General features: G+C 33.3%; 1 protein-coding gene across 2 annotated transcripts in view; it reads right to left on the bottom strand.

Moving 5' to 3' along the window:
* CDH9 (cadherin 9, type 2 (T1-cadherin)) overlaps positions 1-12767 on the bottom strand; it is a 139915-nt gene that overhangs the window by 1976 nt on the left and 125172 nt on the right. The window contains exons 8-13 of one of the 2 annotated variants that reach the window (XM_010839479.1): positions 5668-5804; positions 5082-5203; positions 3324-3441; positions 2984-3235; positions 2905-2909; positions 2518-2550 (exon numbers count right to left, since the gene is read on the bottom strand). In XM_010839479.1, the coding sequence (XP_010837781.1) occupies positions 2518-2550; positions 2905-2909; positions 2984-3235; positions 3324-3441; positions 5082-5203; positions 5668-5804 (667 nt within the window). The remainder of the gene's footprint in view (positions 1-2517; positions 2551-2904; positions 2910-2983; positions 3236-3323; positions 3442-5081; positions 5204-5667; positions 5805-12767) is intronic. The other variant, XM_010839477.1, reaches the window with a different exon arrangement.

Genomic DNA, 12767 nt, shown 5'->3' with positions numbered 1-12767 from the left:
TTCAATCTTTGTCTTGAGATTATAGAAACTGATTTTCATTGAGACTGCACTTCACCATGGCCCTGATACCGCTGTAACTCACCCTTAAGGCCTGTCCAATGCTATTGTTCTATTGACCAATGCACTTTCCTCAGCTTCTACTAATTGGTAGAAAGAATATAAAAAAATCATTAGAAATATCTTTACTAACCTGCACCAAGCAGGCTTTTGGTGTTGAGCCATATTCAGAGTCATGCTGGATACATAAAAAACTATCCATTAAAAACGAGACATATCTTTACTCTCTCCTATTAAAGGATGAGCATGTTAATTAAATCCAATATAGGTCTGAAATCCACCAATCTATTGAGCTATGAATTAGAAAAAGAAGGTTCTTTCCAAGTTTAATATTGAATGAATTAATTTACATGTGTGTACTCAGTCACTCCGTCATAGCCAACTCTTTTCAACCCTATAGACTGAAGCCTACCAAGGTCCTCTGTCTGGGATTCTCCAGGCAAGAATATGGGAGTGGGTTGCCCTGCCCTCCTCCAGGGGATCTTCCTGACCTGGGGATTGAACCCATATTTCTTACATCTCCTGGATTGGCAAATGAGTTCTCTACCACTAGCACAACCTGGGGAGCCCAAACTAATTTATAAATTCTCTATATGTGTAGCACAACAACTGTATCGTCAAATTGCTTTAAGGGTTTCTTAGGTAATGTTTATGCATTTTTACAAATGGCCTTTAGAATCTGCTCTGAGTATTTTCTCCTTTGCCAGGTCAAAATTACCTGCTTCTTTTCCCAACTGAGGTTATTAATCTGGGGTATGTGAATGCAATTCAGAGAAGCTAGGATAAGGAATAGAAAAAAAAATGTATCATTATTTTTACTAATTTGTAAACTGAATGTAGCACTTCCCGTCATAAATATCAGCATAAATTGTAGTGATGGTAAGTACAGTGACTATCAAACTAGTAGAAATCATAGATTCTTTATGTTAGGACATATCACAAATGATCATTAGACTTGCACTAAAACAAAGCATATATAGGCACATTTTGCTTTACGTTTTTTGTTTAATTTTAATTTTTAATTAATTTGTTAATTTAATTAACAATACAAAATTGTTAATTTTGTATTACATGTTTTATTTAATAAGTTTAAATTACTATTCTAAAATGGTCCATAAGTTTCATTTTCACTACCAAAGATGTTCAAGGAACCAAAGGGGTTAAGAAATCCTGCCCTAGGTTTTAACCCCTGCCTTGTGTCATGGATATAAACGAAGAACTACATTTCTTCAAACTGTGAAAGGATAGGCCTAAACTATCATGGCCCTTGTTATATCACCACCTTGCAGAGCCGACTCTCCTAACTATAGAAATATAGCAACTATGTGCAGCCATTAGTATAAAGGCTTGAAATAATGGCAAGAGTGCTTAAGAAACTTTATAATAAAACCTTATGAACTAGAACACATTCTGACTAAAAATAATAGAAAATAATTCCATGTTTAGATAATAATTGCAAGGTAAAATATAAGAAATGTGTGCCCTCCATATTGCCCAGGTCAGAAAGATGGCAAACTTTTCTGAATAAAAGAGCCTTCTAGAATTTCTGCATAGAGATTTAGTTGAATAGTGTTATGATATCTAAACTTACTTTGGCAGATGAATATTATTCTCTCATATGCATGTCTTTTTGTGTGTATGTATTATATTAATATTGAAATTAAAAAAAAAACCTCAAAATATACATATTTCCATCTTGTTCTAAACTAGAGAAGTAGAACTATTTTAGCAAATAAAACAGCATGATATCAGTAGCACTTAGCTGAAAGGGTAAGCCAAAATTTAATCTCCATAGGGATACAAAAATATTTTACAGAGGAGTTGAAATTTCTAACAGCACGTGGACATGCAGACTGCTGCTGTCGATGGTAGTAGTGTGTATGTTCAAAATCACTCTCATAAATTGCTTTTCTAAATAGTTGGACCATCATAACTGGGACAAATGTTTTCCCCTTATTTGAATCAGTTCCCCGCTGAAGTCCTGCAAGAATATCTGGCCAAAGGGATTTCATCCAGATAGGTTGAAGGGATTTGCAGTGAAAAGGAGCCAACACATATGAGCATTGGAACATAAATTTGGCTAGCACTCCAGCCCTAAGGATTCATTTTGGATGAGTATTTGATGGAAACAAGTTTGGGGGGAATGTTTTACAGTGGAACAACCATTTAATTGAATTAAATTGTTGTCCTGTTAGGGCCTACTCAGATAAAGCATTTGCAATTGGAAGCATGACTTTATTTAGAAAATATTGCTGAACTTGGTATGGCCACAATGTCATAGTAATATTTTAAAAAATGAACTTAAAAATTTTCTTTGGTGGATTGAAACTACATATAACAAATTTTATGAAAAAATGTCTATATTATTGTGACAACTTAAATGTGCTGGTTAATTCCATATGTGAAATACGTGGTAATATTAAGAATATTATTTGTAAAATAGTCTTTTGTTTTGAGGACAATGGTTAGAAAGGTGAATTTTAACAGAATAACCTGGGTTTGAATGATAGTTAGAACACTTTCTGAATGAGTGACTTTGTGTAAGTTATCTAACCTTCTGTACAAGAATGAAAGTATCTTATAGAGTTGACATAAAAATTTAATCAATTATTAAATGAAATACCCTTTGAAATGTGACCATATTAGTTCACACTAAACTCTATACATATATAAAATGTACTCTAAAATATCTGTATATATCACGTTATTATATCCTTGTTTTTTGGTCTCTTGTAGGCTAGACCTATCCTTCATCAAAAAGTCATTTTTTTTAATTGGAAGAACTATTTTAATAACAAGCTTAGATTTTCCCTCTTTAGCTATAAAGAAGAGTGTTTTTCAGTCCACGATCACTGGATAAGGAAGAAGAAAATTCCTTGAATGAATGAGTATATCTCAGGGGCACATCACTCTGGGGCACACTTACCAAGCAGTATGATGACACAGAGAAGGATAGCAATGAGAGCCCCAGTGCTCAGCCCAGCAGAGAGGACCAAGGCTTCGGCATTGCAGGACTGCATGTTTCCTTGATTATCACAAGCACACACACGAATGGTGAGTGTGCCAGTGCTGCTTTGAATTGGATAATCATTGTCAAAAATTAAAATTGGCAGCAAATATGTGCTCATTTTGTTGCGGCTGTACCCATCTTTTCGAGTCATGATTCCTGCTGTATTATCTGTTAAAAAAAAAAAAAAAGTCAGATCAGTCTTTTAAATTTTGCCTCTTAATGTTTCATAATATTTGTCTTTAACAATGCTCTGTACCTTTATTGTCTACAATGGTGAAGTTTGGATTGAGGGGGAATTCTGGCACTGGTTCAAAAAAGAATTTGTGGCCTCGGGGAGGATCATCTTTGTCCATGACACTGACAGTCTGAATCAACTAAAACCGAAGAAAAATCAATTAAATAGAGCACAAAAAGCAACTCTTGTTATTAGAAGACATTTAAAATCAACATTTGGGCTTTAAATATATCACTGAAACTAAACCAAAAAAAAATTCCATTTTGAGAAAAATTTCCAGCATTTTTTATAGCTCTGTCTAATGCAACTTATTTAATGAGGAATAAAAAATGTCAATCAAGTCTCAGTTTGCAGAGCACCTCTATGAATCATTGTCTGCTTCCTGGCCACTATTGTATCCAAAAAAATAAATCCAAAATTAGATCAAGTTTATATCTTTTGCCTTTTGACTTGTTAATATATACTACCAGTCCATTTTATTATCAATTGGTTACCAACATCTTGCCTCCATTAGACAATGATTGTTTCAAAAGCCAAGAACATAACAGATGGATTTTTTTTAAGTGATTATTACAACCACTCCTAGAGATTAAGGAAACTATAAATATAGTTTTGGAAAAATGAGCAATATGCCATATAATACCAGAAAGCAGAAGATTTTAAAGCTTTGGGGTGCCATAATTACAATAAGACTGCATAATTTATTCAAAATGTTTGCTCTTCTTTTTAATGGTAGCTGAAAAATTTAGAAGAATATATGAATAAAGCTTTCTAAAGTTTTGTAATACACTGTTGAATTTGAGAAATTATAGCACCTCTCAGCTGTGCTCCCTGTAGGTCAGAGGTGTGCCACCGTGGGAAGATGGAACAGCAAATGACAGGTTGGGCAGTGAAATGCTAAGTGAGCATTTTATCGTGGATAAAATACAAAGCCACACATCGGGGTGCCTGTTTTCCAGTCCTGGGTCTGCCATCTGTGTGATTTGTAATCACAGTCATTTAATTACCATTACTTTCAAATCCTCTTCTACAAAAACAAATAGTTTCACCACTTCCAGGTATCACAGTCCAAAATTCTGTGATGAAGAATTAGCAGAGCTTTGCAGTAGTTTAATGCATCCTTCATTGTGGTTATTGTGTATTCTCTAAGTCCATACCAGGAGGCTCAGTGATAAAACACTATATTAGTGTAAAAAGTGAACATATTCAGCATTTTCCTAAAATTACTTTAGTGATGTCTCAAATATTGCTTTATAAGATGACCTTGTAACTCTTGTACAATCTTTTTTATCTCACTAATATTAAAGCTGAAAAAACAGACAAAATACTAACAAATTTCAAACCAAAATGACCTGATTGAGCAACTGAAAGTGCCAAATATAATCAGCAAGAAATTAGTATGATTTCCTTTATATTAACAAAGGTCAATTTTATTTTCTTACTTCATGTTTTATTTAATAATATATTTTCATCCCATTCATGATTATATATCACTACCAGTATAATTATGAATCCAGGTAGGAACTTTTTATATATGTGATATCTATTATGTACCTGGTATATAAATTAAAGCATATATTCTAATTTTCCTATTATATCATAGATTATATAAAATATTTAAAAATTCATATTTTTAAGATTATTGTGAGTTGTTTTGTATGGGAGATAAAGATGAATTGACAATAGTTTTCACGGAAAAAACAAAGCCCAAGTAAATTAATGCAATGTCATTTGCCTTGGTGAAGAGGAAAAGGTTTTTTTAAGTTTATAATAACTTACCTGTCCAGATTTTGCGTTTTCACAAACATATGTTTCATAGTACATGGCAAATTCTGGAGCATGGTCATTTATATCTAGAATTCTGATGAAGACAGGAATGTGGCTACTTTGTTTTGAGTTATCTGCAGTGAGAACATGTGTAAGATTTTAGTCTCATTTACAGAGTAGCAGTGGTATTGTTTGCCCCATTTGTAACTTAGCAACACATCATTTCTAGGGTATTCATTTTTTGATTGGATTGCTGATGTATATCTCAGCTTTCTTACAAGGTTCTGATGAAAAGCATGATAGAATGAGGAGAATATAATTGAGAGTGAATATTATTGGTAAGATACTCTTTTCTTAGACTGATTATTTTATGATTAGATCATGTTTTATTCTACAGTAAGATGTAAAAGAAAACCAAGTTTAAAATGAATGAATATTTGGTAATCCTTAAAATAACTTAAAAATCCAACACACTCTAAGTAATTTCTCTCAGTTCTAATAATAAAATCATCCCACTCAGGAAAAAGTTTATTTAATGCTATTATTTTCAGACTTTGGTGAAAAATAATGTGTTCGGATGGATGTATTTCCAACTTACTTATTTCTGTAGCTGTGACGGTTATATTATGCCAAGGAGTAGATTCCCTGTCTAGAGGCTTCAAAGTGAAAATAGAGCCATTTTCTGAGTGAATACTGAAAATCCGGTCCATGTCAGTATGCCGATCAACAGAGTACCTAGCAGGAAAGAGACTCATCATTCCAGGCACTGTTTTAAGATTACAGCTCATCTACCATTTCATAAAGTTAGAGGCAATTCACATAATGGTCTGATAAAGGAGACAAATTAAATACTGATGATTTTCTTGAATTTTTATTTAGTGCAATTTTCATTTAGACAATTTGATACATTTGACTGATTTCATTAGTACTATTCTATGATTATGTGTACTTCAGAGTCATTATTGACATTTGTGAGTCCTTGTGGCAGCTTTTAAGTGAGTTTTTAATAGCCATTTGATTTATTTATCCTATCATAGACCTATTACAGTACTTGAGACATATTAAACAGCCATATTAAATTTGATAGAATCAATTCCATTGGATAAATTGAAATTAAGTTGCAAATAACACATGAAAATGTGTGTCCACAGAGTCCTTTTAAGTGGATATGCAGAGGCTGTTGTAAAATACATGGGTCTTAAATGGATCTCTTCAAGGATTATTTCAGCTGAATCAAATGTCCTCCTGCACTCTCTCCCTTTAACTTACTTCAAATAAAAACTGAAATGACAAAGGACCACAGAATTACATGACTCTCTCTCATCAGGTATGTATGTAAGATGTCAGTCTAAACTTTGTATTATTTGGTGACTGGCAAAACAATGCCCACCCTCCTCTAATGGATGTCTATCTCCTAATCCCTGGAAGCTGTACATAATTTACTTTACATGGTAAAAGTAACTTTTCAGGTGTGATTAAGGTTAAAGACATTGAGATGGGAGATTAAACTTGATTATTTGTGTGTGTTAGTCACTCATTCTGACTCTTTGCAACCCCATGGATTGTAGCCTACCAAGCTTCTCTGTCCATGGAATTATTCAGGCAAGTATACTGAAGTTTATTGTCATTCCCTTCTCCAGAGGATCTTCCTGACCCAGGGATTGAACCCTGGTCTCCCTCATTGCAGGCAGATTCTTTGCTGTCTGAGCTACAAATTAATCCTATGAACCCTTAAAAGTTGAAGAAGAAGGCAGAAAAGTAAAATTCTAGCTTACATGAAAATCCTTTAGTTACATCAAGCCATGTTAGACTGTACTAGTTATCATTTTGCATATTTTAAATTTCTGCTGTTGAATGTTTAATTGAACCATGTAAGAACCTAAATGCATCTCACATGTTAATGGAAATCTTTGTAGAACAGATTCTGATTCAGTAAATCTAGAGTGTGAACAGTTATTCTGCAATTCTAACAAACTTAGGTGAATGCAGGTTGTAAGTCCATTGACAAGGTTTTGTATAACAAGGTTATAGACCATGGGATAAACTGGTTAGAATAAGGACAGCTAAGAGGAGAACAACAGCAAAGAACTAACAGACAAATCAGCATCAAGTGGCATCCTGATTTTTCTAGGTTTCTATTAAAGACACTTAGCAAAATGAACTCCTTTTTAATCTGGTGAATTTGGGAATTAACAACTCCCATTGTGATTCTATAATATATCCATTATTGGGCACTTACTTTGACAAAAATTAGTAATAGATATTTAGGTTTCTAACATTGTAAAACATTGGTAATTTTTGACATATTGGATGAAAATGGATTTATGTAAAGGCTATGTTTTTATGTTTGGATTATTATAATAAAATACACATAACAGTCGACTTTTATAAGAGATATGCTTAACTTAAGGGATCCATTAATAAATTCAGATTTCAAAAATAATTTTAACTATATAGTATGTGATGGTGTTAATGTCATTTATTTTATGCTAAATTTTATAAATTTATTATTTCAAATCACAAATACATTTCAAAGTGAGTATTTGGGCATGGGGACATATACCTATTAATGTATATATATATTGGATTTCATCTTAAGATAGAATAACTAAAAGCTTTGTATACTTGTTCTCAGATTTCTTTCTGTACTTCATTTCCCAGATATGAAACCAGGTCAGTCACCTCCTTGCTATCCTTTGGACATGTTGTGCAATGGACAGTAGAGCTATATGGAAATGGTAGTATCCCATTATTTTTGCAAATGGAGTAGGAAATGGCAACCTATGCAAATATTATTGCTTGAAAATTCCATGGACAGAGGAGCTTGGTGGGCTGCAGTATGTGTGTGGATCGCAGAGTTGAACATGACTGGACAGACTGAGAGACTGAACTGAACTGAACTGAAGCGACTGAGGACATTTTTCCAATAATTATGATTATAATTCTTCTACACAGTTGTGTATGTATACATGTATGTGTGTGTATATATATATATATATTATATATATTTATATTTCTTAGAGACAAAAGTTATGTTGGGTTATAACTAAGAATTCATTGTCAGCAAAGGATCTGAGATAGTTCTTTTTTTAAAAATAAACATCAGTGTATTAAAATCAAGACTAAAAGTCATACGAAATGTTTTCTTTTTAATTTTTATTGCTTGGTGGTGGCTGTGGTTTAGTTGCTAAGTCAGGTTCAACTCTTGTGACATCATGGTCTGTAGCCCACCAGGCTTTTCCATCCATGGGATTTCCCAGGGAAAAATACTGGAGTCAGTTGCCATTTCCTCCTCCAGGGCATCTTCCAGAGCCAGGGATCTAAATGGAGTCTCCTGCTTTACAGGCAGATTCTTTACTGTTGAGCCATCAGGGAAGGTCTTTTATTGCTTAAGTACTGTTAAAATGAAGCAAGATAGAGTGTTTTCTATCTCTAGGTTTCAATTTTCCTAAAATTCAGCCCTTAATGTAGCCTGAGAGTTACTGGAATATTAAAAATAAAATGTTTTTCCTAAAATACTTGGACCAAATTTTACTTATCAATACAAACAATCCTAAAAGAAACACAAATAAAGTAAATAAAAGAGCACAACCCATCAAATCTATATGTTGAATGAAACTCAGTTCATAATATTCACTTTTATATTTTTATTCCCATCATTGGAAAGTTCAGTAGCTAACCATAATCTGCTTATTGCTGAATAGATCTCTGATTTCTTCCTATCATTTATATGAGAGATCAAGAGGAAAATAAAAATTTCTTCGTTCCCATTGTTACTTGCCCTTGAGATTTGTGTGAGAGTTTCTGTGATTGTGGAATAATTAATAATTCTTACATTACATAAATCTAGCTTTGACTTGGCACTTCTGTGGCATCAAAATAAGTCTGTGTTTCTGGCTGCCCCACTCTTAGGTTCAACCTTGAAAGGTACCATCTTCAAGTTAAGAATTCATAAAGAAAAATCACTTTGATGATTTATAAATAGTTCACTTTAATATTAACACTGCAAACTTCTGGATATGTATTTATAAGTTTGCCCCACTGCAAATTTTATCTTGCCATTTTTCAAAACCCAGAGATAATTTTCATTTATTTAGCAACCAATGTTCTATTTTGAACACAGAATATGATGTTCTGGTTTACCTATTAATAATAAATACACCAGATTACAACAAACGACCAAAAGGAGGCTGATAAACAGCGGGAGACAAAACTGTCTCTATGCCTCAGCAGATGGTTTAATAAAACAAATTTTTATTGATCTCCTTATATTGAATTTTTAATAATAAGTTTAGAAAGTCATTGGCATGATTTTTTGAATGAATATCTTACGCAGAAACAGGAGCCACTCATATAAGCAGCAAAAATAGCAAAGTCAAAAGGTCACAAGAAAGCTGAGACTGTGGAACCTAAGACCTAGTTCTAGTTCTAGCTTGTTTTCTTTGTTGTTGTTGTTGTTTGTTTGTTTGTTTTTCAAGTTCTACAATTAAGGATCAAACACATACATGTATATGCATGGCTGAGTCCCTTTGCTGTTCACCTGAACCTACCATAACATTATTAATCAGCTATATCCCAACATAAAATAAAAAGTTTAAAAATAAATAAAATAGATAACCAATAAAGACCTATTGTTGCCACAGGGAATTCTGTTTATATTCTGTAATGACCTAAATGGGAAAATATGAAAAAGAATCGATATATTTATAGGTAGGAGAAAATGTGCTTCCCTGGTGGCTCAGACTATAAAGAATTCTCTTGCAATGCTGGAGACCTGGGTTTGCCCCCTGGGTTGGGAAGATCTCCTAGAGGAGGGCACAGCAAACCACTCCAGTATCCTTGCCTGAAGAATCCCCAGGGACAGAACAGTCTGGCAGGTGACAGCCCTTCGGGTTACAAAGAGTCAGACAGGATTGAGTGACTGAGCACATCACCACTCTTCTGTACACCTGAAACTAATACAACATTGTTAATCAGCTATACTCCAACGTAAAAAAAAAAAAAATTCTTAAAAAGAAGCAAACACATAGAAGATCCTTGTATTTTCACCTACTACAAAAATGTCAGTTAAATTACAGATACCAGAACAAATCAACAAATCAGAAACATGCAGAAGTATGTCAGGGATAGCATTGCTTTCCCTTTTCTGTATACCAGGTACATCTTCCGTTACGTCAATATACTTAGGCTGTGAGTTTGCTAATCATTGTTTCAGCTACTGCTTTCCAGAAATGTGTCTTCCAGCTACAAATTGAAACCTTCCTTGAGAATGTGGCTATACTGCTTGAACAAATAATTCATAACATTTTTTGGAAATACCAGTGACGTAATTTTGAAATTATCATTATTTTACTTTCTGTAATGAAATCTAATATTATGAAAACACTAATATATATGAGGGCACTTAATCCAGTTTATTGTGGAATCATGTACTTTACTGTGATATAACTAAATTTCTCACCAGCAAGTTTGTTTTGTACTTCTCTGCATGACTGCTGTAGAGCTGATTTTTTCTAAAATTTGTTGAATTTTAAATATGTTGAGCATAAAATAGGTGTGAAATGAGACAACATACTCTTTCTGAAACTGTAAAGCTATAATCAACCTTAAAACTAGGAAATCCAGAATAACTAATGAGGTGACACAGAGTTGACAACAGCTGCTAATTGTAACCAGAATCTTATGTTGCAAGTGGCAGCTGTATTTCAGAAAATATGTTTCATGGACAGATTTACTGTGGGTGGTAAATTACTTCCCAAACTTTCCCTGGTAAATGTTTCTCCATGATGTTTATCATAGCCTATTCAGGCTCTAGGCATCTGTCATCCTTCTAAAGGATTCAGACAAACAAAAGAGTCAAATATTACAATATTGTCTTCTAGTTTAATTACTGATCTCTTTTCACACTGTAATTGAATATCTAAAGCTTTTTTTATGTACATTTTTATGCTAACAAGATGAGTTTAATATTATATTTTCAGGCATGGCCCTATATTTTATCAGATTTGGCAGCATAATTTTAGAAGCATAATTTCAAGTTCATTTGTTCCCCAAATATTTTTCTTCCCTTTGTCACAATTCTTGAGATTTTACAGGTAAAACTACTACTCATTGTTTTTTTAAGATGTAAGTACCCTATAAAAGTAAATATTTCTGGTAGAACTATGAATTTAAAAACATATCAGCTACTTTTATGTATCATAATAAAGCTTGCAAGTTTTACTATCAGTCTCTGACCAAGAATTTTTTCTCTTGAAATTGTATCATGTGGAAATTATCAGATATAATGTGTGAGATATAGACTCACACACTATGAGTCAGACACAACTGAGTGACTTTCACTTCACTGCATATATATGTGTATATATATACACATATATATAGACAATAGAAGTTTATTAAGAAAGGTAATGACATTAGCAAATATTTACAATTAGTAAAATATATAAATCCATAAATGTTACAGTAGTTCTACTTAATAATAAATAATTAGGAGATTGATAAGTTGTTTGAAAGATGAAATACTTGATGGAAATAGAATAAATAGCACTGGTGTATCTACTAAGGGGATAATTATAGATATCTTATTTGCTGTAAAATTATCTGTGCAATACATTTTTCTAAAATGAATGGCTATAATTATATAATCTTGAAAACTTGAAAGCTTGAAAAGATATGAATGTTCTCACGTATAAAATAACAAGGACTATATTTACCACCTGTTTCCACACTAAAAGCCAGATGAAATATACGAAACAATTATTTTTGAAGTATTAGATATCAGGAGACAGAGAGGGTAGTTCCTGGGCAAAGAGGAAGAAATGATGCAATCCTCCGAAGTGGCTTTGGCCTGGGAGGGTTTCTAGGTAATAAGGAAGGAAGTGGGAGCCCAGGTGGAGCCTGTCAATCCCTTGAGTTCAAGAGATGATTCTGAGGGCCCAAGGAGACTAATGTGGGCTACAATTTTCTGGGTAGAGGATTTCAGGGGATAGAATTTCACAGAGAACCACATAAATATGAAAAGAATCCCACTCAACTCTTCAGCTGAGTACTGGTCAGAATACACATGAGAACAAGTAAAATCTATGGCTTCTAAAGATGTAACCAATTATAAGGTCTGGCTGGAGCAAAGTTGAACTGGCACGTGTCTGGAAATAATTCTAGTTCCCGCCAGCCAAAGTGGAAAATTCATCACTCATGGGGCTTTGTTGGACTACTCAGAAATGTCTTACCTGATTTATGGGGCAAAACCAGTTATAGACAAAGGGCTGCTGAAGCAAAAGCTAAAAGGTTTAAGCTATTTCCAGTAACTTAGCCACACATCTGAATACAGTTCAAGAGTATTTATAAAAAAGTAAAGCTGTCACACACTAAACACAGTATAAACACAATATTTTTTGTGCAATCACAAATCACAGGTAAGTACGGAATGGGAAATGTGACTGCAAATGAAAATCTGTCAACAAAACTAACCTGGATATTACACAGTTGACAGAATTAGCTGACAATGATATTTTAACAGTTATTTTAAATGCATTCTGAATATTTAACTTGGAGAAGGAAATGGCAACCCATCCCAGTATTCTTGTCCAGAGAATACTATGACAGAAGAGTCTGGTAGGTAATAGTCTATACAATCACAAAGAGATGAAAGAATAAGCATACACACACACACACACATATAATATATATATATAT

Source organism: Bison bison, unplaced genomic scaffold (genome assembly GCF_000754665.1).
Source record: "Bison bison bison isolate TAMUID 2011002044 unplaced genomic scaffold, Bison_UMD1.0 scf7180017864118, whole genome shotgun sequence".
NCBI lineage: Eukaryota > Metazoa > Chordata > Mammalia > Artiodactyla > Bovidae > Bison > Bison bison.
Note: the sequence above shows the minus strand (reverse complement) of the source record. Positions and strands in the feature narration are given on the sequence as shown.